Source organism: Argiope bruennichi, chromosome X2, assembly GCF_947563725.1.
Source record: "Argiope bruennichi chromosome X2, qqArgBrue1.1, whole genome shotgun sequence".
NCBI lineage: Eukaryota > Metazoa > Arthropoda > Arachnida > Araneae > Araneidae > Argiope > Argiope bruennichi.
In genome coordinates, this window is record NC_079163.1 from 125,052,674 (window position 1) to 125,080,476 (window position 27,803).

Below are 27,803 nucleotides of genomic sequence, written 5' to 3' on the forward strand. Positions count from 1 at the left end.
AATCTCACAGCATCAGTATGTATGTTTTGAGATATAGTTACTTTTGCAGGCATTATAGGAAAAATTCTGAAGCTGCACCTTCCAAATATGATTATTGCATTCTAAATAGTATACAGTGAGACGGATTGGGGTTGGTTTAGTTTTACATAGCAAGCTACACACACAATTTATAAAAGCAAATCCAGAATAGAAATTTGGGATTCAATCACAAAACATCAAAATGTATATTTTGAGAAAAAACAAGTTTCTTCAAAATATTACGAAAAAAATTTCGGTACAACATTTTCCAATACGATTATTGCATTCTAAGTAGTATTCTGTGCGATGGATTGGAATTGGTGCAGTTTTGCATAGCAAACAACACATACTAGGATCCGGCATAGAATAGTAAATCTGGAGTCCATAAAATGATGGTTGATTTCTGATTGCATTTTTCCGTCCAGCTATATTGCAATCTCAAGTATATATATATAAAGGGGAAATAAAAATAATAAATATTAAAAATTAGCATTAATTAATGATGGATATAATCATTTTGAAAGTTTTAATGAAATGTTTCGAATACAAATGTTTTTTATTATAATTTTATTTTCTGGAATTGTCGAATCTTAGAGGGGTTAATAGGCTGAGTTAATATTTTCGCGAGTCAAAACTTATATTCGGGAGATGATATAACTGGGATAGGTACTTATAGAAATCTTATATTGGAGTAATTCTCTTTTATTTTAAAGAAGCAGTGGTGGCTGCTCTGTTGGTAAGGTCTTGGTCTCAGTTCCAAACTTGAAGCCTAATGCTACAAAATAAATAAATAAAAAATAACGTCGTTTATGTGGACCTGGTGCTTGGTAAATCTAATATGGAGAATCAAATACCCTCTAGTTCTTGTGGTGCAGAAGCTTGGAGAAGGTACGCGGACTCAAGTACTGTTCCAAGTATGTATACCAAGTTTCTAACTTGTTCTCTCTGTAGAAATAGATAGGCTGCGCCTGTTTGCATCTTATACATCTTTGTACGATCATTGGCATTACAAATGCGCTGCCAATATTTCTTCGCCTTTAGCACAATCAGCAATCTTGAAGGTCTTCTTAAAATTCTTAATTAATAGCCTAGTGGCGCCTAGTTTCTTGAATTCGCAGCTTAAATCTTCCACGTTTGTTCATACGTGATTCCACTCAAATGAGTGGTATTTTTGTCTGTTGCTAGTGTTCTTTTTATTTGCAGAAAGAACATAAATAGCAGAAATAAAACCAAATTTAAAAAAATACATAATGGGAGAAAGTAATTTTAATTTTAAAAAAGTGTAGAAATTTTTGCAGTTTATTTATTTTTAAAGCAAAGTATTTAAATATTAGTAAATGTGTATTAAAGTAGAAATATTATTTCAATAAAAAAATTAATATGCCACGTTTACAGGGTTTTGATATACGTAATACCTAAAAAGTATCAAATAATTTCTCTTAGTTCAAAAAAGATTTATAACTCCATACAGACTATTCTGAAAATCTGTGATCGTGACTTAAGAATTTAATTTTAATAAATTTTCGTCCGTTTTAAAAACGAGGTATATTAATTATTTTTATTTAAATATTTATTTTCTACTTTTTAGTTTTGTGCGCAGGAAATTAGAATCGATTTTAAATGAATTTCCTGATGAGCTAACCACTTGGCATGGAGCTATCTGTCGATAATGAAAATCGTAATTGAGCACAAAATTTGTACTGAACTGACTAGCAAGCAAATAGACAAGAAAGGAGTTAATGTTACTTTGTCATTCAGTTTTGAACTATGTTTAAAGTTTCGAGCTGATAGAGAAATTAGTTTAAAATCGACATAGTAGAAAGCGAATTAATAGAAACATGTTAATAAAAAACAAGATAAAAATTATAACATCGATTCAATTAAGGCAACTGTTTTCCAAGATTGCATCACTGGTTTCTGAAATAGAACCACTCATTTCTTTAAGCATAATTTAAGTAAATGTTTTTTTTTTTTTTTTTTTTTTTTTGTATTCTCAAATTTACGTCAGTATGCAAAATATGAGACCAAGCAGGACATTTTATGCATTGTATCTTTTATTCCTTTTTTTTCTTTGCTTTGTTACATATGATAGAAAGCTCTGTAGTTTTAGCTTATGCTCATTGTGAATAAACATTATATGTTTTTAATGCTCTTTTATTGGTTTCGCTTGTCTCGTTTCCAATTTACAAGAGCTTCTACTGATTATAAATTGAAAACTTAAACATGGAATTGAATATTTTTGAAACGAATTACGATACGGATGTAGAGAATTAGTAAAAATAGGGATGGAGAATTCTTCAGAATGTTATTTTTGAAAATTGAATAAAGTAGATTTTAAAAGAAATAAAAATTATTTACTTAAAAAAAATTAAAAAAAATATACGAAACATTTTTTTTTCATTATCCAGTAAAATCCAGGACATTCTTTTTTTTCATTCTGAAAAAAAATTGATCTGTCCAAACTAGTACGGATTTTCTAGTCACTATAATTTCACTCGTGTTCATGTGTCGTCACATATCAAAAGTAAAAAAATTCTCATTTTTCGAGTTGAAAAATAAATTGCTTTCATGTTGCGAAACGAATTTTTGAATATGGTTACATACGCTGAGAAGTTTTTGTAACTTTATTAAAGTATATCAACACGAGTGTCAGATTTTAAAAAAATTATGAAGAAATTTGTAGTTTTATTGTTGTTTATGTGAAGATAAGAAGGTCAGGAATTTTATGTGACATTTCGGATTGGTGATGGAATCAAAAGTAGGATTAGTCAAGGTTTTTTAACATTATTTTATATGTCAGCAAAGCTGAATAATGCTGATGGTTGCTGTGAAAACGGAATTTCATTCCGGATTAGGTTTTAGACATATTTGAAATGATCACAGTTGACAGTCCTTACATTTCACCGAAATACATGATGGTTAGAATCGAACATGCCCCATAGAATTAAAAAAAAAAGTTTGCCAAATGCTTGGCAGACATTTTTAACCAAAGTAAATCAGGAAGAATAGAAACGTTTAGAGAAATCTCATTTTGCATCATATACATTATTTAAATTTTTGCCACTTAATTAATTTGTATCTATTGCATCCTTATATCATTAACAATTTGAATTGAATATGCATCGTGAACAGGATTGGATAGAATTGCTTTTCTATAATGGCGGATTTGACAATATCAATTCACATGTCCAAGATTGTTTTTAGGCTTCCCTCTCTAATCAAAATTATATTTTCGCCTTTGAGTTAGTATTGTGTTGTATTTCTAATAGAATTTAAAATCTCACACTATCTCGATTTAGAGGCTAACGCCTCTTCTATCTGTACAAGAAACCGGTGCGGCCCGTAGGTTTTTGTCGCTGGTCTTGGCCTTTTTTACTTTTTAAAAACTTGATTTAATTTATATTTATTACGTCTTCATTTCGTAAGCGATTTTCTACTCATTTCGTAATACGCTAAAGTTTTGAAATTTTGTACATTTGTGCATTCTAGATAAAAAGACACTATTCTAATATTTTCATCCTTTTTTAAATATTTTCCTAATTTAAAACCTAGTTAACCAATTTATTAAATTGCATATTTTTTCCATTCACAAATGATAGTGACATTGAGAAGAGGCTAATTTCAAGATTCCATACATTTTGTAACATTGAATTATTAATAAAAAACTAAAAAACAGAAAGTAATCAAGATTAAAAAATTCTGCTTTTTATTACATTAATAAAAATTAGCTTTTCAAAATTGCTTTGATAAATTATTTCCATACTGAGCAATTCATTGAATTCAATTTGGATTCCAAACGCGTACCTCTCTCCCTGATAGAGAATTTGAAATATATTGATTTCAAAATTTTATAATATTTGTTAATAATTAACTATAAATTAGAAAATAATTGAAATAAAATAATGACTATGAAATTATAGAAAGCCATACCGAGAAAACTGATGAATTTTCGTAATTTCTGGTGGCACACTTATAAATAAGTAAAAACAAGAATAAAAAAAGTCTTTTTAAAATAATAAATGGTGCAAACGGAAAATCATGTATATTTCAAAAGTTATAAAGATACAGCGTAAAGAAAATTATCATTAAATTTTTTTATCATTCAAACGAAAATACTACATCCTCAATAAGTGCAATTTATTAATTGAATAATTCGTTTTGTGGTTCAAAACAAGGTCATACATGTGCGCTGTCTGAACTGATTGTTAAGGTCCTTAAAGCGGAAAAGACTTGTAAAAAGAATAAAAAAGTTCCCTTCCCACCCACACATTCTTTTCCTTTCACTTTTCTTTTTCAACTCTCATTCCTTTCTTTCAATTGTTAAAAACTGTTTTTGCTTAATTCTAATTTTTTGTTCAAAGAAATGATCAGAAAAAGTAAAATGAATAAATGGGAAGAACTTTTAATTACGAAATTTCTGCATTCTCTTGAATAAGAGGTTTTTTTATTTGCATTCTCGGAATTGGAGAATGATTGAAATAAAAAATAAAAAAATCTAGTTTCCGGAAAAGAAAAGGAAAAAGAATTTTCATCCATTTAAACGATTTCTCTTGCGTCAATTGGGCATCCGGAAGAAGGCGCTAACGATATTACGATTAATACTCCAAGAAATTTTATGAAATTCGAATATTCTAGCTTGTCATCACGAATTTAAATATGTGGATGAAGATAGAAAAATTGAGCTGTCAGATAAAGTTATTATTATTATTTTTTTGAGATTTTCTGTTTATTTTTGACTGTTCAGGTTTGAATTAAAACCGAATTAAGGACAAAAAATTAATTAACAATTTTGCCTGCAGAAGATTTAATTCTTTAAATTTAATTTTTTATTTAATATTCTATTTATATTAAATCAAATCGCGACATTATTTGGGACGAACTCTTTTACTCGTAGAAAAAACAACATTTGGTAAATGAAATGAAATATGAATAACGAAATTATGAAATCTAGAAAGGTTGAATTTCTTTAGGTTTTCTCAAATTACAATTAGGGGTAATTAAATAAAATAAAATTTGCAAGTAAAATGCTTTTGCTGCAGATTAATTTTTTTCCATCGCTGAATTAAAATATTATTCTTTGGGATAGATCATAAGGATAATCCACGGTGTTTGATGAATTAATCTGAATTATTCATCCTTATTCTGAAAAGGATTTTATATCATGATACAAAGCTGATATAAAACACACCTAACCTTTTAATTACAAATTAGGTGAATTTAATTATTTATAAATAATAGACACAATATAATCACTGCGAAGTGAAGTTGAAGCACGTTTCATATTATATTTAATTAAATCATATTTACTTTCCAATTCTTAGGGTGAGCCGCGTAAGGTGTAGTTAGTACTCCTCTCTTCAAGCTTCCGCGCCTCTCCAACAGGAGAGGCTTTGACCTCGAAGGGTTTCAGATGCGCTGGGCTTTACATTACCTATTATAATATTTACTATATGTTAAAAAATTTTATTTATCAAGAGTACGGATTTAGTTATTAAAATGTGTTTCTTCAAAAAAAAAAAAAAAAAAAAAAAAAAAAAAAGAACTTCTGCTAATTTGGCCTTGATATCAGAAGGATTACTGAGAGACAATTGTACAAAAATATAATAAAAATATTAAACCGTATTTACAAAGAATATACATAGAACCCTTCCTGACAGGAGAATTTCATTTGCAACAGGCCCGCAGCCCGATGGAATCAGACCCGCGCCAATCCGATCTCTAAACAGAAACACTGCCACGTAGGCGTCATGGACCGGGATGAGTCTTCTAATTTTGAACATATGGACAGCTTTTACATTCTCCAAACTTTCAATCAGATAAACGAGAGAACATTTGATCGAAACGGATTTAATTTGCAAACTACCTTCCATACACAACATACCTTTGGTGGAATCGGGACTCGAATATGAGCTGATGCTGGAACCGAATCTCTAGTTCCAAGTTTATCACGGCTCTCTGCGATTCAATAAAGTTATAGAGACATAAATACGTTTTCAAACCAGCGGGGTGGTCTCCCCAAAACTTTCTCGCATACTCTCTAATAAACTTGTCAAGCCAGTGAAGCCTGACCTGCCATTGGTGTTCAATAGTTACGAAATATTAACTTTTGACGTGCATTTGGCATTTTTACCGAATTTATCTTGTCATCCTTGGCGAGTTATTTGTCGATGGATCCCTGGCATGCGTTAATAATAGCCGAAAATCGAATTCGTGTTTCAGACACGTTTTTCTCAATCGATTGAAACAAAAATTTACCACAAAAATACATTGTAGTCACAAAATCTCATTCCAAATTTGATATGTTTAAGTCATTGCCTTTTTGAATGATCGCATTGACATGTTTTTGAAAGTACAAACATACAGACAGTCAACCCTGTTTGAATTTGTTTCAACATTTGACAGGTGTCTATAGTATAGATGTTAAATCTGAGTACCCAATTGTATTTATCTAACTCTCTTCGTTTTGCAATTATAATGTTAACTTATATTCGAACAGCTGGACAGACGGACTTCCTTTGAACAGAATTTACTCGAAATGTGGCAGATATCTGCAAATTTAGTGTAAATTTCACGTCTAGCTCAATCCTCAACTTTTAAATTATCTTTGTAAAAGACAGACAGGCGGATATTTCTAAAAATGTGTTTTTCGAATTCCGGGAGGTCTAAAACGCGGAGATTCGTCAAAATTTCGAGTTTGAATTTTTCGACGATTACTATATTTTCTCTGTACTGCGTAAATGAGAAAGTAAAAATTCATAGAGCTTTCGGTGATTTAACATTGCCAATATTTTTATCAAGTTTTAAACGAATATAATTCATATTTGTGCTTCATTTACATTGTAAATAAACAAATCTCAGCTTTAAATTAGTTTTTTTTTCGAAATGAGAATTTTATTGATAGCGCATTCTTCCATATTCTTTTCGATTTGTTGGTCACTTCTATTCAAAGAGCCCCATACATTTCGAATAGTAACGGAGACAGCATATTGATAGCTTTTGTAGTACTCATTCTGATTCAGAATCGACCCAAATGTCCTTTTGACCGCTGTTAACTCCAATCGCTAGTGCCATTGGATTGTATAAGATTTCTAGGTTATTTGGAACAAGTGGTTTTCACTTTATATGCTGTATGAATTTCTTGGAGTTACATTACATTGCTTGTGTATCAGAAAGTAAGAAAAACATTCCTAAATGCTTTCATTTAAATTTATATTAAATGAATGAATTATTTATGACAATGTCTTCGTATAGCGATTCTTCTAAAATCAGTATAAAATATGACTTTTGCATTTCGTATTTTATTCAAGAAGAATTCTTAATTTACTTAAGGGTATTAATGACTCAATTAATTATTAATATGAAAATTGTCAATTTTGAATATAGATTACAAGAACTTATTTTTTGAATCTTATGATGAGTCATGAAAAATTGAGTTTTACATGCCCAAAGTATAAATGAATTTTATAGTAAAACTCATAAATGCCTGATAATTCATCAAGTCCTTAAAACTATTTTGTACTTTATATATCACTTATTATCTTATTCGGTTTATAAAAGTAAAACTTCTTTTATAAACATCTGTTAAAGATAAAAATCAAGTAATATTTAATGTCATTGACCCTTATATTATGGGGAGAGTTTTCGATATGCAGTTTTAATTTACACTTTGAAATATTAGATGTCAGCGAACTTTTCCATTCCAAACTTGGCAAGACAGAGCTTATTTTTTTAAAAATCAATTTGTTTATTGACACATTTATAATATTCTGTTATATAAATGGATAGTACGAGTACTTTACCACGAGTGTGTGGAATGTGCACCACGAGTGCTTTATTTCTTCTCCATTGTGCTGTAATTTTGCCCATTACTACAAGAAGATTGCGAATCAAATGCTTTTTACTTTCTCATATGCGAGAAAGTGTTGCAATCGTCAAAAAATTCGAACAAGAGATTTTGACGAATCTCCACAATCAGACCTCTTTGAGTTTGAAAAACACATTTTTGGCATTCAGTCTCTCTGTCCATGTACACGATAACTCGAAAATGCTTTGATCTAGACGAATGAAATAGTTCTTTAGCTTTCTATAGCTTTAGTTCAAATTTGCAGATTTCTACTGAATTTTGAACGAAATACATTCAGATGAAATCTGTCTCGTGCAAATTAAAAAAGCGAAAAGGGTTAAACAAATAAAACATGGTACACAGATTTAGAACCTAAAGTGTAGATCTTTTACAAATTTGGAACCATATCTTCAAGGGGTTGACCGTCTGTCTGTCTGTGCTTTCACGTGCATATAACTCATATAAACGCAGTGACTTAAATCAGGGAAATGAGATGCTTTAGGTAATCGCATTACAACTGTAGTTCCATGTCAAATTTTCGTTTCAATTAGTTTATAAAACTATGTTCAAAATATACATTCGCACGATAGATTCAATAAAAATATGCATTAAGATAAAAAAAAATCTATATTCCGTAACTATTGTTCGCTGATGCCATGCAAGGCATTCATGGACTTACCGAGGGCCCTAAACTTATGCACGGGGAGGGGATAAGATCTTTAATAGAGAATATGCGAGAAATTATCTTGGAATCTTGGAGACCATTCCTGCTGGTTTCAAAAAGGGACGTTGGGAATACTTACATTATACTATTGCTGCTTGATTTTTTGCAACTATTCTAACAATAAGGCATAAACAAAACTTTTATTAAAAAATTTTTAAAGTTCAGCGATAACTATGTGTACATTATTTCACTACAATGGGACTTTTATAATGCTAATTTGATGATGCTCTAAGCAATCTAACTAAGTTCATAAAGCAAAGAGTCATGGACTTCTGATCGTCAAAGCAACCATGGAATATCTGCGAATATAGCTCCTATCTACGGTACTCAGTGCGCAAGGAAACTAGGCCAGTTTGAGAATATTTTATCTTTAAACGCATTAAAGCTATTTGCTTTCAGATGAATACAGTTTTCATATGGATGCGCCCAGGAACGATATTTGAAATTCCAATCAGAATTCATAAGATTTATGAAGTATCTATCTTCTGATAATCTGTCGTTTTAAATCAATGTTAACTTTCCTTTGTAATCAAATATTCTACAGACACAATCTATCTTTTGATATTCTGCCGTTTTGCATCATATTAACTTTTCTCTGCAGTCAAGTATTCCGTAAAAATCATCGATCTTCTGATATTCTGATGTTTTAAATCAATGTTAACTTTCTCCTTAATCAAGTATTCAGTAAAAACTTTATTTTCACCCCAACTTGATTAGATTCCTATATACTCTCAACGTCCTGCATGGGAATAGATTATTTTCCTGGAGACCTTAAAAAGAAAATGCAGGATTTTCGCTCCTGGGAGAACCTCGTATCTAGTTCGATTACTGTAAAAAATTCATTCGCAGAGCCCACACCAAACTCCAAGTTTTTAGATAATGCTGGTTAATCCAGGAAACCAGTAGCCTTATTCAAACTATTAAAATTCTTCAGCCACATCTTGCCATGCTATGTAATGTCTTAGATTCCTAGGCCACTTATGGATATTATGCCTTTCTTGGCAAATAAATAAAAAAAGATTTTTGTAAATTAGTTTTTGTGACATTAGATTGATTCATTTGAATTGATCGACCAACATTTCAAATGAAGTCAGTGGAATCGATGCGCCTACGTCTTATTTTGGATGTGTCTTAGAGGAAAAATAATTTTACATTCATTAAGTTTAAAATAAAATTGGGACAACTTGGAAAAAGGATGAATGAAAAATTGCTTATACAATTCAAACTTCGCATACATGAAACAAGTCAAGTTTATTAAAAGTGTGTGAAACCAGTAATGGAGTGTTTTTGAAATTTAAGAACTAGGTAAATTAAAAAAAAAAAAATTCTCTTTGCATTAAATTTAGAGAAAAAAAAGACGAAAGGGAAGAAATAGCATTTAGAAGGAAACTGTCGCCATGACAAAAAATATTATGCTGGTATATTTAATCAACACATTCCTCAGAGTCAGAAACAATCGAAAAAAATGCATTGGATGAAAGAATGGAGAGATAAAAATCAAAGTTGTCCATTTATTTCCTTCTTGAAAAAATCTGACATCCTTGAAATAGTAGAAGATAACTATCTATAAGATCAACCTGATGCCTTATTGAAAAAAAAGACAATTTCGCACACAAAGAGTTAAATCAAAATGAAGTCTTGGTAAGAAATTCGTAAAGACATGGAAATAAAAGAAATTTTTCCTTTAGAACCAAGAAAATTCCGTTAAATTGAAGTCTAACCACTTTCGTAAGAATAATAATAATAAAAAAAGATATTTCTTTCTAACAAATTCAATTGAGAGCACATTCCTTAGAACCCTTCTTTCCAGTATCAAACAATTAATAGACGCCCAATTTAAAAAATGTTGATTCAAAAAAAAAAAAAAAAACTCCTATTCCCTCTGTCTCGTAATAATAATAGTAGTTGATGGATGGATTTTCACATAATAATAGTAGCAAAAGAAAAAAAAATATAGAACACAAGATATATTATCAAAAAACTAGATTCAATTAAACGATAAATTTTTATTTTGAGTGTTCAGATAGTTTCTGGATTCTTTGATAATTTCGTTACTGCATTTTACATGTATTGGTAGGATCCCATAGCTTTCTTATTCTTTTCAATAAGAAATGGTTTAATGGTGCTTCTAAATCGAATTTATGACTTTTCTTTTTCTTTTTTTTTTCAAAATTCGGCATAATGTAAATAAGAGAAGTTTAATGGCGTGAGCTGTGATAGCTGTTCTGAGTTTTCAAGTTTTTTCCCATAATATTAGCATTTACTTTCACAATTTTGTTTTTTCAAAGAATCGACATTAGCATAAGATTCACCTTGATGATTATTTTTGGAAGCAAGTTTCCATTTTGTTGCGCTAACTGTCTTGTAACTAACATATTGAACCTTCCTACTTTCTGTTTTTCTTTTGGAGCATCAAGAACTGGAAAATCGCAATTAGATCTTTGTTTAAAAGCTCTTTTTCTTCATTTTGCTTTTACAACGGGTTGATATTCAACTGAAATAAAACAACTGATTTCGATCAGCGGGTGAAATTAGGAAAATAGTTATTAACTGTAATATTAACTTAAAAATTCAATAATGTGTCAAAACAAATGACATGGGACATTGATTTTGAATTAAAGCTTTCCGATTCCGCACTCCAAAATAACTTACTTCACTAATAATTTACGTTTAAACATTCACTTGATATTATTAGTATAGGACAGAGGAAATAATAGATTCATTCCTATCTATTCAAGCTGAAAAGTAGCATTACTGCCGTATTTGATTCCGAAACGATTACTGTATGCAATATATGACTTGTACAATAATGTGCAAGTCGTATTTTGGATACAATAATCGTTTGTATACAATATTATATACAAGCGATTATTGTATGTAATATTATTATTGAAATTGCGAAGACACAGAATTGTGCAAGGCCATATCATTCGTACAGCTTTGAATATATAATTAATATCTGACATATACATTTCATTTCTTGAAGGATATAATTATTTCCTTATACACGAAGTATTTGAAGAAAAAATATTGCAGCCATCAAAAACGTCCCATGTTTTAGCCACCTTGAATAATGAAAAAAGTGTAATTATCCACACCTGCTAGTTTGTCCGTAAGCGCTATAGCAAAATGCAAAGATATAAGAATGAGATTTGGTGTATGGTTTTCAGGTTAAAATTGTAAATATGTGTTAGTTTTGGCACGAAATTATGGTAAATGCATCAATCCAAATCAATTGAAAACACACACACACACACATACTTGATTTTCTTTATTGCCTGATGAAACTAAACACAGCACATGCATGTATGTGAATACGAGAGTGGAGGGAAGAAAACTTTACCAATTGATGTTTTACATTTATATCAAGAGATTTATTCTTAATAACGGAATATGTAAGAATTGCCGATTTAAGAGAACAGATATGTTCTGAAAATATTATTTTTAATTAGATTACATTTATTTCAAATGTGAATAGACTTCCACTTAAAATCCTGTTACGTATTAAAAGGTTTTCTATGTTTTCCAAATTTTGTGATATGAAAAACAATTAAAACTCGGTTAAAACGAACAATTATTATTCATTATTTCCTGGTGATATCTTAAAATCCCTTCATTGCATATTTTCTTGCGATGCACCAGGCTTTTTTTTTTTTTTTTGCAGATGTCATGCACCTTTTATCATAAAAACGTTTCGAAAAATATTCTTCTTTAGCAGCTTTTCTAAAAATGTGGCGAAATGTTCGAAGAAAAACATATTGCTTGAAAATGCACAAAAGAAAATCGGGACTGAAGATTTCATTCAATAACGAGGGGCAGGTGATTTTTTCTTGCAGATGTTCTGAAAAGAAACTTACCATCATAAAAACATTTCCTGAGTTGGAAAGATGAGAAATATTCAGAGAAATCTATATTTCTTGAAAATACCATAAAAATGAATCGAAATTGTAGATTTTATTCGATAGCGAAATCCTTCGTATGCATGCTTTCGCTGAACAATTTATTATAAATACATAAAATATAACTAAATGTAAACCACATAAATACGTTTTTATCATATATTATTGGATAGATATATTTTTTAAAAATATGCTTCTTTTTGTACCGTATAATTATTCATTTCATTCTAAAATAAGAATTAAATGAGTCTGTGTACGTAATGTCAGTTATATGACAAATATATACTATCGAGAATTAACTACATATTTTCTTAAGCGTCAAGATTCGAAAAGGTTTCCAAAATGAAGTTGTTCATTTGATGTGTACCATGTGAGCGTGAATTGACTCATTTTAGAAGTTAAACTGAACTCTTGGTTTGGTTTTGCCTTTCGCTGCTAGCCAACTCGACCCACATGAAAAATTATCACGGTCATCAATGATTCACATACTAATGTGTACAAATTATTCCATATTTCTTCGAAGATTTGTCACTAATAGATGGTATTGCTCGTCTCTTTTGTTTCCTTGATATAATTGAATAATCAAGTTTATTCACCTACGTATGGAGGACATACTCACGCAGAAATGCTGGAAAGTGAAAGGACTGCGGTAATAAAATGACTACATACGAAAAAGAGAGGAAGTTTTCTTTCTTGTTCCAATAGAGTGCATTTACTTAGGGCATCCATCAAGCTTTCACTTCCAACAAAAGACTTTTAGGACATATTAATCAGACTTGACGCTGGTGTTTGACATGTTCTTGGATTGCGGACAGTACTCTATATTAAGGCCATGATCAGTTCCGTTTGATGTTTTTTCTCGTCTGCATTGCAGTAATTTCCTTTTTCCGCTGTTTTACAATAACATCAATGCATATTTTAGTTTCATTTTACTTCACGATATGCTTCGTTGCAATGTCGTGTTCGTGAACTTCAAAGGTTATTGCAATATTTCACATCGTTCACCATGCATTGAAATATTTTTGATTGCGATTTTTTTACTCACAGACTTTTTTACTTTAGTCATTCTTGACATTCTGTGATGGTGTGTGCTTTATATAATTGACTTATGTGTGTAAGAGCTTGTAAAAGGCAACAAAAACCTCGTAAAAGGAAAATATATATATAAGCTTGAATGCCTTTATTTTTTAATTTCAATACATCTGTTACTTCACAAAATTTCCTGTTTTATAGTTCTTTATAAATTTTTTAAAGTTATCGATAAGGAAATAATATGTTAGTCATTCGTAAATTGCTTTATTTTTGAACTCGTATATGCATTCTAATATAAATCTAATAGAATTTAGGCAGAGGCAAATATAAGTTTTCAAAACCATATGTCTTCAATAAGACAAAATACAGGGCGAGTACAAATGATGAACCCGATTTAAAAAATTCATATTTTTGAAAGTACTGCACATATTACTATAAGTGATACATGAATTTAAAGAGAATTATATGAAGTTTTTTCAGTTACAAATGTCCGATGTGTGATCCTCTTGTTACACAGCATACGTCTAATCTGTAATCCAGTTCGTTCCAAACATTTTGTAGCATTTTGTTTTGTCTGTTATCTTTCACATAACCCCACAAAAAGAAATAATTGAGACAAGACATTGTTTATGAACCACCAATGCCGAATGCCAGAATTTAAAGAGTGCATTTGTGCAGCATTCACAACTATTGACAGAGTGATGTTAAAAAATGTTTGGGACGAACTGGATTACATATTGGACGTATGCCGTGTAACAAGAGGGACACATATCGAACATTTGTAACTGAAAAACACTTGATATATTTCTCTTTAAATTCATGTATCATTTATTATAGATTTTCATCAAATCTGAGGTTATCGATCGAACAGAAATTTTTTTATTCGAGCACTGTTCTGTATTTGTCAGGATCCTACTTCTTTTTTTAAATGACAATGAAAACAACAACAACATATTTTTCCATTATTTATAGCGTCTTTAAAGGAAACTGTGGAAAATACACAGTCGAGTAATTTACGAATACTATTTTTCTTTTGTAAGTGCTATATCAACTTGTCTTCAACATTCTTCTAGTCGATTACTTTCACAGCATGCACATAGGATTGATGAAATACTAAGCAAAATTTTATTCTGAAATAACTCTTTCGCTTTAAAGCAAACGAAATATTTGCTATTTCCCCATTACTATGCCCCTACCCCTGAAATTTAACTACGCAATTAGCTTGCAATTTCTATGCAAATTTGGCTTTGCAATTTCTACGTAATTAGCTTGATGTACTTACAGTGGACGCCGTTTGAATGATCATGTTGGGTCCCAGTCACATAACAATTTGGATTTGGATCACAACATCCAAATTATCAATACTCCCAAAATGAATAAAAATAATAGCAAGAGATACAAGGATGTCAGTAAAACAGGCCACACAGCATCATTGGTTTTATTCATTCGCTTTAATTAGAAAATTGATTCAATAAATTATAAAGGAAAACAAACACATTTTTGAAAAATTTATTGAAATTAACATTTTTTAGTTACTAAGCATTTATTGGATAAAGACTGCAGAGTGTTGGTACAGTAGAAATTAGGTTGTAGTGACAAGCGGATGTCTTCGTTTTCTTGGTGTTTGACCTTACCTCCGACCTTAAACTCTGCCTTCTGATCACTGAAATGGATCACTGCAAGTGAATTGTTGATCTTTTGAACTGGCGACTTTTTATGTATTTAAATACATGATAGCTGTTGTTGGCATTTTGATCAGTACAACTGACTGATCGTTACGTTCGTGATCACAACAAGCGGCAGCTATTGTATAAATTTATAAACAAAACACGCTGAAATTTTTCTTCACTTACGCAAGATTTGGATTCAATAACGGTTCATAAAAGCATGAAAATGTATTTAGACAAATTCGAATTTCAAGAAGCGGAAGTGGTCTCCTTGAAACTTTTCCGTATACTCCCTGATAAAAGAGTTATACCCCCACCCCCTATGGAAATTGGGGACCCTGGCCAAAGCCGTGAACGCCTAGTGTGTTCAGAGTTTTATTACACAGGAATCTCAAATCGGAAGAAACCAAAAGAGTAACATTGAAATTCCACTTCTTCCAACATTTGGGTAGAAGGACAGACTTCCTTTGTCCATAGTACAGTGAGCCGACAGTGTATAGACAGTCCTTAGTACAGTGAGCCGACAGTGTATAGACAGTCCTTAGTACAGTGAGCCGACAGTGTATAGACAGTCCTTAGTGCAGTGAGCATTTTAGACGCCTTTTCCCGACCCATTGAAACCAAATTTTAAATGGAATTAAAATTTTAATAAAAAGATTTTAATGTACCAAATTTCAGTTATCTAAGTTGTTGTGGCGTTATTGAATTATTGCGTTTACATGCATGCAGATGCACAGATCGACAACTCATTAGCGGGCTTAGTTAAAAATTTGATACAAATCTACACATTAGCTGTAAAAATAGAACACCATATTTTATCCACCTAGTTTTTTTACATTTTGTAGTTATCGAGTGCATTTTCACTCGACAGACAGATAAAATTCCTATGTCTATAAATATGGTATAAAGACCATGCACCAAATTTCATCCATATAGATCAAAGTATTTCTGTGCTATCATGTTCACGATAGACAGACGTAATTCCAAAAATATGTCTCTCAGACTCAAAGAGATCTGAAACATGTAGATACATCAAAATCTCGAAATCGACTTTTTTTTCTGATTACAGTAGTTTCTTTTTGTACATTTCGTATACGAGAAAGTAAAAAAAGTTAGACAACCTATTCGTATGTACAGATATATATTGATTAAGATGAATCAAATATTTTGTTTAAATCATTTCATGAAGCAAAATTAATTCTTTAGTTCTCCTAGAAAAGGCATTCGCTAAATCAATATTTTCTTAGCTTCGTTATTTTCAGAGACATTTCCATTGATGTCGCTGTAACATTTGCACTCTGAATTTCATAATACTTTGACATTTCCATTTCTTGAAAGATATGCAATTAAACGAAGAAGGAGTCAAGAAAACATATTATATTTCCCCAAGTGATGTAACACGAAAAATAAATGAAAGTTTCTCATTTATTCGTTATTTCTTTTTACTTTCCACGAATCTCTAATGAATTATTTATCCTGCGTCCTTTCGTTGACTTTATTTTTCATTTACAAGGTTAACAAAGCTTGTTCCCATGCTCTGACATAACGAAGGTCGAATGTTTCAAAAATCTAATTCAATCTAATATTTGGCATTTGAAGAATGCTAAATATGATTTAATTCATGTAACTGAGGTCGCATATAATGAGTCAATTTACATAACGGGAGTCGTATATAATGAGTCAGTTCATGCCCACATGATACATTTAAAATACATGTGCGCTTCCAAATAAATTTTGGAATTGATCGGTAATGATTGACATTCATTCGAAAATAAGAGCTTAAATTGAAGATTATTAAAGCATTTTGTAATACTTATATAGTATTGGTTATTTCAACCAACTGAAAGAAATTATATTTATTTTTCTGCTGATATAAGTAATCTGAAATATTTCCTCGTGCATAAACACACTGCTAAATATAAATAGCAACCGTTGAGAGTAAAAATTTCTTTTTAGGGGCATAAGTTTTTATCATCTGGTAATATAAAATTTAATCTTTGCCATGCACATGAAAAGAATTTATACGACAAATAACGTTGATCCATTTAATGCTTTCTCGTGCAAAGGCAGACGGTTAAGGCGATCTCAAAGTTTTAATGTACACATAAGTTTGTGTTTGCTCTTCAAACAGTTAATTGGAATTCCGTGAAGTCTTAGGTTGAAGACCCGTTGAGTTAAAAGTCTGAAGAAAGTAATTTTTCCTTGAAAGACCTGAAATGCAAATCTTTTCGAAAAATAACTTATGTAAACTCGTTTTAATGTCTCTGCGAAATTTCTTGAATAAATATCTGTACTTACTTCCAACCCAAGTTTGAAATTTAGCAAAAATTTTTAGAACACATTTTTAAAGACACACTGCCATCTGTGCTCACATCATTGAGTAGTGATTGGCAGATTGGGGCCCGCTTATAGATTCTATCCTGCACACTTCAGATTTTAAAATTTATATAATAATTTAAAATAATAGTATAGTTAGGGCATCCCGGATCGAAACAAATTATGAGGAATTATTAGAAATGCAATTACAACTTCATTCATTACATTAGTAATAAGGATTTTTTTTATATTGCTTGGGTGCTTATTGAATTTTATTATAAATTATATTGGCACCATAATTTTTTTTTCTTTTTTGCCTGCTTTTAAAAATGTTTGCGATAGAGTATTGTAAAAATAAATGTAAAATATCACCGATAACAATGTTAAATTCCTTTTCACCCAAATCCTCTGGGTGACGAGCTATCACAACACCAAAGGATGCCAAGTCGCCAATACCGAAAATGAAGATGGCCACAGAGACATAAGATATGGCATATAGAGCTAATATAACCAATAAAAGTTCGAAAATAAGAAAAAAAAATTTTTTTTTGGTAAAAATAAAAATTAGTTTAAACTTTATGCAATTAATTTTTATCTATTTTAACTAACTTTTTTTTTTTTACTTTAGCAGCCATCCTGTTTTTTGATTTTGGCTATATGACACCCGATATCGATATGAAAGGTTACCAACAACTTGATTTTACTGCGATATCCCTTTATTATTTGCTGCGTATTTTGATACAATTAAAATAGGGACATGTAATATATGCCTAGAAATGCAATTCTACTTTTTTTGAAATATTATAATTTCCTTTAATATTGTTTCACATTATTTGCCATTAATGATTGCAAATAACTCTTTGATGATCTTCTTACAGATAAAACAGTTACCTGAAGACGAACAATTTACAGAGGACTACAAGGTACATTTATAATTGCTTTTATTTATTTTGGGAGAAATAAAATGACTGGAAATGAATATAAAATATGCATTTTTCTTGATTTATTTCTTACCATACTGTTCCTTTAACCATTCGAAATGGACTAGTACGCATATCTAAAACCAAATGTTTCAGGTCATTTACTGTGTCTTTGAAAAATAAAAATCCGGACTTGAACTTGATTTTCAGCTAAGATGTAGCACAAAAAATTAAAATAAGAGTTCATTATTCAAAAGCCAAAATAACAATTAATTGAAGATTAAGTTCATTCATCTATCTTTAAAGCATACGATCCTTCATTTTAACTGCCCCTTAAGGCGGTTTATTTTTTAATTCACAACTTAAGTGAGAAATGAAACGTGAACAAAGGCATTGCATTCGTTCTTTTTCTCTTTTGGGGCAAATGTCGTAAATCTTTAATATCAGATGTATAAAATGATGCCAAATCGTAAAACTACCTAAAGCTATTCAAGCTTATTTGATTTTTTCCTAACCAAAATTACATTACTAGCCAAATTAACCAATTACTAACCAAAATTAATTCTATTTCATTCGATTTTCAGTTTGTGCCTGCATAAAGATGTGGTGAATGTTTGAAGCAAGCCATATTTGAGACTTGGAGAAGTGGGCATTCCATAGCTTTGATACAAAAATCCCTAATACTCCAAATTACAAATGGATTGTAACTTTATTAAATAAACTTTTACATTTCTACTCATTAACAGCATTTAGAATGCACACACAAGAAATAAACACACACATAAAGGAACACTAAAATCGGAGCTGAAACTCTCCAGCTGAACTTTGAAATCAAAGCTTTAATCTAGCGCTGACAAGTCGGTAGGTGTGACTGAAGAACTGTTTTACATCAATTTATTTTAATAAGCTAAAGGGTGTACGTGGATAAAAGATCGCCAGTTCGCTTTGTTTTGTTCCTTCCTAACATGAATATCAATAATGAAAAGTGCATTGAGTTCAAAACAGTCGCATTCACTACAGCTATTTTTCACCGTTTCAACAAGTGCCTCCCATCTGTCTGAGGTCGAAAGGCAGTCACGCATTTGACAAACTCCACTAGACCACATTTTTCTTTCTCGTTCTGGGTATTTGAGTTTTGGCATCGAGCTAACGCGAGAAGGAATAGCATATGCAGTCATTAATCTAAAGCTTGGAACTTGGAACGTTCTAGACACGAGTGAGAGAAAGGGGGATGGGGAACCAAGACAGGGATTATCCAGCCTAAAGCTTTATGTCAACTGCCATTCGTGTGATCGTTTTATTCTTCATACTATTTAAACCAGAGTCTGTGCTTGTGAAAGCTTAATATTCAGAAACAAATTATGGTATAATATTTTTGAAATTTCAGAGATCATATTCTTTATGTATTATAATTTAAAGGCGAGAATTCTTTAATAATTCTTAAGATTCTATCGAGCCAATATCTTTTGCATTTGTTTATATATAAGCTATTCATATAAATATAAATAAAAGTCATTGAAGCTATGCATGTATGTTCGCTCTATATTTCCCCCTAACAACTGGGTTTAATATTTATTCAATTAGATATAGAAATATATATAGTAATATTGAATTGATTAGAAATTAAACCAAATTTTACCTTTTTTCCGCAATAATACCAGAACAAATTATGCCGTAGGAAATATTTCATACCATTTTAAAAATCACTTTACTTTTTTAATTATATCTATTTCATTCTCACCATTTTTTCTTCACTTTTTATAAATATTTGGTAGATGATTTTGAAATAAAAAAAACATTTATGGTTACTCCAATACGAGTTAAAAGGAGATACTTTGAACATTATTTTTTTTTAACATTTATTTTTTTATATTTTTGGTTTATTTTTTATATATTTTTTATCAACGATTTTTATTTTATCTAAATGATAATTTTTGTAATATACGTGATAATATTATTTAAGGTGAAGAACAAGAATGAATTCGAAAAACTGTTGCCACAATAAATTAGCAGAATTCTCGAAGAAAACTTAAAGAAAAGTGTAAAAAGTCGATTGATAATTTATATCATGAATAAATATGAATTAGGTTTATTGATAGGAAGAAAATTAGATATTGGCGTTTTTAAAAATCGTTTGATTCAATTGATATTCCTTTTTTAGTTAAAAACCATTTTTGACAACAAAAAGTGTTTGTATATTATATTATTTTGTACAAAGGTAGCTTTTTACTTCTAAATTATTATACATGAAAGTATTGATATCAGGATATATCCGAGAGTTTGTAATAAAAATCAAATAAAATTGGAATAAAGAGTTCCAGTGACTGAAATGGACTCATTTTTCATGGCTTAGATTTTTGAACAATCAATCATTTCAAGTGAGCTCTTTAATCTCGCTCGCTATAAGAATTTAGTATGAACAGATTTTCTTTCAGTGAATTGATTCGGAAAGACATTTGTCGAGTAATGTTTTCATCTTTTTATGTTCAGTGGGACATCGTGAAATGCAAAGGTCGTTTTATGCTCGACACCAAACTTATCCGTTGGACGACAGACAAATGGGAATCCATCTGTGATTTGAAGAAATGTTATAAATACAGTCTTGGTGAGCCCGCCTGCTTAGAATATTGGAACGAGGATCGATGGTTTGGTCTGCAAAGGGTACAAGGTGTCAATCCGGTTCTCATCAAACTATGCACAATAATCCCAGAAAAGTAAGTTTTTTTAAAAAACATTTCATGTCTAAAAAATGCTGTAATGTAAAAATTCATCCATGCTTTAGTGAAAAAATGTTTTATAAATATTTTAAAATTAAAAATATTTTTTGTGTCTGAAAAGAATCGCAATCTTGCAATGAAAATGGATGCTTATTTGTGTCAATTGCACTTTTGTCTTTTTAATATTCATTTTAGATAAGGTAATAATCAATGGAGGAATTAATTTAATTATATTCTTATTTGAAATTGTAGTATTTTTAATCTAGAAATTTAACTAAAAAATAATATCTTTCAAGTCCTTAATTTTATTTAAAAGTATTTTTAAACGTTTCTCCTGCATTCCTCGCGCAATTGTAGTTTAAAAATAATCTTACAGTTTAGGATTAAATGCACACCTTTTTTTTTCCACGTGATAAATTTTGTTCTTATCCCTACTTGAGGTTTTTCCTTTTGAATTTATTGGAAAAAAGATGTCATATATTTTTTAACACAGAGCACTAATTATCATGTTGAGATTTCAGATATCTCTTTAGTATTAATGTAAATAAAACAACAACAATTAAATGGAGTATGAAACGTTTTCAAGTCTTTTTTAAAATTCTATCAAATTTTGGACAAGATTCGTTTATGGGAAGTCTATTTGCTCGTCTGTCTATGTTCATGTATCCATAATAATTCAAAAACGCAATTATCTAGATGGATGGAATAACGTGCATAGATTTATAATTAGAAGTGCATATTTACATTAAGTTTTGGACCTAAGTCAAAGGACTGACGGTCTCTCTGTTGTTATTGTTACGAAAATCGTGCGGTGAGAGTACGAGGAATAATGGAAAACGCCGCTTTGTGCCACAAGACATATAGCAAAAAAATACGGCTAAGGTGTACCAAAGAACAGCACTTATAAAAACTCCCAACAAAAGCGATCAGAAAATTGAAAACAGTGATAACACCCAGAATTTGCTGCTAAAAATCTCGCTTCGCGATCAACAGTTTAAAGAGAGAATTGCTGCTCCTGTAAGAGCTATATAATTTCCTTGATAGGATATAGTAAATTTTAGAAGGGTCTCTGGAAATTAATTCTTAATAGAGATATGGCCATAAATCTTGTATTTTCGGGACTTTCACTCTTGTTGACAAATTGTTGCCAAGGTTGGAGGTCATTGACTTGGCATTTATTCACTATCCATTATCTGTAAATCTCTCTTTCTTTATGAGAGACTGATTGAGCTGGGAAACAATATTGCAAATTCGTAATAATACGAACTCCCTAACTCAAAAAAGTAATAAGTTGGAAGAATGAAATTCGGTATCTGTCTTATCAACAGCATTGTATATAACTCTATATAAGCACTCTACACTCTAACAACACTCTATATAAAATATTGCACCCAATAAGCGAAAAAAACATCCAAAATATATACTCATTTTCCTTCATTGTATACTTTGCGACACAAATTTCACTCATTACGAAAAAATCAAGGGACAACATTTTCCAGTGGTTTTGATTGCTTTAATCAAAGAAATCAAAGCAAGCAAGTCTGCCAAAAAAACTCTGAATGCGAATAAATTTGTTTAGTATTTTCACACAGTTTCACTGAAAATTTTTCGCATTTAAATGTTATATTAGAATATGTTACGATGGGTTAGTTTAACCATTTTAACTTCCCATTTGGAAACAACACGAGGGCTCATTTGGAGCGGGCCTCATAATTTGTAAACCACGGTCAGATAACGAATACGATATATAACCTGGCACGACGTTTGACCCGAGACTTGAGATTTAACGTGCTGCAGGTCCATATACACGATAGATCTTTAATGGAATCAAACTTCGAGTCTGGAGTCTTTCGGACCCGATGCTGAGATCTTAAGGCCACTACGGTTCATGTTACTCTGGGGGAAAAAACTCAATAAAAAATTGTATTACTTCATCATAAAATGTGAAAAGGAATTCATTAAAAAGTTTTATGTTTCCGAAAAATTTCATTGTATTGGTGAGAAACATTTAAATAGTTTTGTACGTGAATATTTTATTATGAATTAAGCTGTGATTATGAAAATGAGGAATGACGCCTCATTCTTTATTTGCTCCTTTTGAAATATCTCTAATTTATATACAATAAGAAAAAAAGCTAATATAAAATGAAAAAGCAATCAACTATACGCAAATGTAATACATGCTTTAGAGTCGAGTCTGTTTTAATAGTTTTGGAGAAGATTGGTATGCTAGTGACATTATCTTATAAATCTAGCAAGAGATTTTACTGACGAGTATTCTTATATTCTTATCTCCTGTCAGACTAAAATCCATTAACTTTTTACCTTAATCGTAAAAGTGTTATGTTCTATTGTTTGGAAAAAATGGAATGTCACATTTAGAAAATTCACAGATTCCTTACAAACATTGTCAGTATTTTTAGATAAATAGCAACGTATTTCGGTACTGAAAGTCAATGCCTTCCCCTCAGCTTAGAAATATTTTTATTATGGTTTTATGTGTTCCAATTTTTGCTTGAACCTCTCTGAAGAGACTGAAGAACCCTTATCAGTTTGGACGGCAACAGTAAAACTAAGAGGAAAAGAAGTAATAAAAGTGAAATAAAAATGAATAAAGTAAAGTAAATAAAAATAAATAAAATAATGGGAATATTTCGCAAAAGCTGAATCGACACTCTTTGTGAAAGAAGTTAGGAAATTTCCTTTGTGCGATCCAGCTCAGTCTGTATAGTGCGAAAATGGTCAGACAGAAAGATATGTCTACTGCAGAGTTACAGGAGGTCTTTTTGCTCGGAGTGTCTTTTTACTGCCGTGTATTTGAAGTATAAAAAGATAAAGCACTGTAATGGTGAAAAATATTTGATCTTGAGATAGTGATAAATTGCCATTTTATAAACCTCCTAAATATGAAAAAAAAATAAAAACATCTTTTATTTTATGTTTGTCTGCCTATGAATGTCATAATTTAAAAACGCAAAGAATTAGTCATATGAAATTAAATTTGATATTATAGATTTCGCTTGTTGTGATCACAGACGGGACGATGAATCGGATTTACTGATCGAAAAAGCGAAGAACTTATTTTATAAGCCAAAATACATGAAAACTCCGCCGGACTTGTGATAAAAAATTTGCTTGTAGTGATTCATTTTGATGTCCAAGCAGTTCAACATGAAGTTTTTATTAAGTCCAATCAAGAGGCTGACCCTGATTCATTGAAAAGTCAGCAGACTTTTCCAAAGAAGATTGAGAGGCCTGGTAATACAAATGATGCCATTGGTTCGCATTTTCTGGTATCATTTTATTTTGACAGAATTGTATTATTTTTCAAACCTTTTCGGTTCTATTGATCTTTCGGACATAGTGATTGCTTTGGATTGGATCACTAAGAGCGGTGTTCACTGTATATACCCCCCAATTCTAGATCTGCGTCAAATTTCAAGGAAAACAGTTAACGGGAAATCTCTCTATATGTTCTTCTGAGTGCTGCAATAAGGAAATTTGGGTAGAATTTTATCATTTGAATAGTCAATTTATTGTCATGTTTTGGATTCAATCTGTCAGTGCCGTGAATATTTGCGAATCTATTTATTCGTAAGTATGTAAATGTGATAATTCAAAAGCACTAGATAAATGAATTGAACCCTTAACTGGGGAGGTGAAATTTTAGGATTTAACTGGGGAAGTGCGGTCTACGAGACTGCATTTTATTTACCCTCAAATTAAATTTTCTAATGAATGTATTAGTATGAAAAACTGCCAATATATTTTGCAGATATTTTTCTTGATATATAGATATGTTTTAGAAAGTTTTCAAAATATATTATTATTGAAAAAAGTAAATGCGTTGGAAGATACATTTTTTTTTCTCAAATGACATGTTACAACAAATAATATTCTTGAAAAAACATATTACTTTTTACTTTTTAAATCATATTTATTTTTACAATATATGAAGGTATATGGAAGACAATATAATGTAAAATTCAACAATTACATGACAAATAAAAATTGACAATGGGTAAAATTGGCCCTTTTTTTATCGGCTTGTGAGACTTTCATAGCACAGTTTTCTAGTTCATTTTAAACATACAGGTTAAGAAATAGTATAAAAATCAACCTATAAATTCTGTATATATATATCTCTTGGTATATTAATATATTTTATAAATTTTTCAAAATACATTATTACTAGAAAAATTAATTATATTTGAAAATACATATCAGAATCAGTTGAATGCGAACTTTCATCGAAAAACTCTTTTGTACGATTATCCTTATCACTAAAATCACTTTCTGCTTCATTAATATTTCGGGGTTCATCTGCTGCCTTTGTTTATCACTGGGACACTAACAGGGAGGTGCGGTCTTAGAGACCGCGCTCAAAGAAATAAATGAATTATTTTAAAAAGCATCTGCTGAAATCGGTTGAAAGATTGCACGTGTATTGAATGTCACAAAACAGGAAGCTACAGGGTCAATCCATTCAACTGATAAAAATAGAATAGGGGTGACCGAAAATCCATCGCTAGCGATCTCACAGACCGCACGTCCCCAGTTAAGGGTTAATATAGGTTCTTTATTGAAAAATTGTCAATATATATAAGATTATTTAACCATTCAGTCAATACGAAGAGGTAGAAAATACATTCTGTTTTACTAAGAAGTTGCAAATGAAACGCGCTATGCCATGTAAATGTAAGAATGTGTTCAGGTAAGAACTCTCTTACTGATTGTACATACATGAAGCAAGAAGAAAAAATCCTCTCTACCGATTTTCCTTTGATATTTGGAATGTCTTCGCCTCAACAGAGAAAATTTTACATTTCAAATTTCTATTCACTATTTAATACACGATTTCCAGTTATTTGTCAAGAACCAACTTCACTACTTCCTTTTCTCTTTTCCGGTAATTCGCTACAGTCGTCGAAGGACTGACTTTACATTTCAGCTTTTTCATTTCCTTCTTATTTTTGACTTGTCAAAAAAGAATTTCTGATTTCATTCTTGTCAAAGTCGTTGATTCGGTCGATGTTGTTTTATGTTTTATTTTCGCTTTATCACACTAGAGTCCGATTTCCAATGAATAGAAACATTAGGTTTAAATGAACGAGCAGGCACGAAATTCTTCACTAGATCGAATTCCGCACTTCTTTCCTCTTTTTTTTTAATAATGCTGAACATTTTCACAATCTTCTGGACATTGACTTTCAATTTTAACCTGTCTATTTCGTTATTACTTTTGAATATGTGACAAAATCATTTCTGATTTTATTTTTGTCAAAGACAGTGATTCTGTAGATGCCACTTTATGCTGTTTTTCCAAAAATCGAAGTTGCATTCGAATTTCAGTGAATGGTGGTATTTTATTAAAATGAACTTGCAGATGTGAATCACTAAATAACTGTTTAATATACACATTGTTAGATTAATACGGGTAAATCCAAATTTAAAGTTCTGCGGAAGTTGCGATTTCATGACAAAATATTCAAATATAAGAGATTAAAAACAAATTCCAGCGTTTCTTTCATATCTCAGGAGCAATTTCTTATAAAACTGATAAAAAAAGGCATTTAATCGATAAAGACCCAAATTTAGCTTAACATTCATTTTTAAAAATTCCAAATGGATGTATAATACTTGCTACGCATAAGTAATCAAAAATATATGTCAGTCATTTTCTTTTTTATATTTAATTCCACCTAATAGAATTGCTGTAAAGTGGCGAAATCAAGATAAATGGAGTTCAAACTGAGTTGTTACTTAAACCTACTTTTTGTTCTTATTTGAAGTAAATCTCTTTTAAGGAAAATGCCATTTTATATTTCATAAAGAAACTAAAATTTATTTTCACTTTTTCTTTTAAAATGAAAAGTTTTGGAGTAACAGCAGATATGGTGGAACCATTTTTGGAAGGACTAACTTTGGCTGAGGCTATACAGAATAAAAAAATATTCATAATTGACCTGGAAATCTTACAAGGCATCAATTGTAAGGATGATCGATTGGTACGTAACTTACTTTTTATTCTTTGATAACTCATTGAAAAACTTGAAAAATAGTATAGACAAATATCGGATCATTTTTTTGCCAATATGTATTTTCAGTTATTTTTTCATGCTTTTCCTTTAAAAACAAAAGAAATTGTCAATTTTCTTATGAAAATAGATTTGATTACTTTCTTCATTTTTGTTACTATTAATCTTGGAAATTAAATCAGACGTGTAGTATCAAAAATAAATATATTTGATTACTTTCTTACGATTGTTTCTATTAACTTCAAAAACAAAAGCTTGAAAAGGCACGGCAAAAAGGAAACAAATTTGATTTTATTCTTTTGTTTGTTACGGTTAATTTGAAAAATAAGTACCTGAGCATCATAACTAAATATACCAGATTTGATTCTTTTTGTATATTTGCTGCCATTAACTATAAAAACTTGAAGCGCAGTAAGCAAAGGTAACAGATTTGATTCCTTTCTTCATTTTTGTTGCTACTAACTTTAAAAAATTAAATCTAAAGGGTGATGCCTAAAGTGAATAGATTTAGTTCCTTTGTTACTATTAACTTAAAAAAACTGATGCGCGGAGAACCAAATTTGATTCCATATCTCCCATTTGTTACTCGTATTTTTAAAAATAAAAACCTATAGCATCACAACTAAAGG

At 30.5% G+C, this 27,803-nt stretch overlaps 1 protein-coding gene across 1 annotated transcript in view; it reads left to right on the plus strand.

Annotated features, from left to right (window-relative positions):
- The window catches only part of LOC129960253 (allene oxide synthase-lipoxygenase protein-like), an 82,821-nt gene that overhangs the window by 33,262 nt on the left and 21,756 nt on the right, over positions 1-27,803 (plus strand). The window contains exons 3-5 of the mRNA XM_056073531.1: positions 18,378-18,422; positions 20,910-21,133; positions 27,012-27,144. Coding sequence (XP_055929506.1) covers positions 18,378-18,422; positions 20,910-21,133; positions 27,012-27,144 — 402 coding nt within the window. The remainder of the gene's footprint in view (positions 1-18,377; positions 18,423-20,909; positions 21,134-27,011; positions 27,145-27,803) is intronic.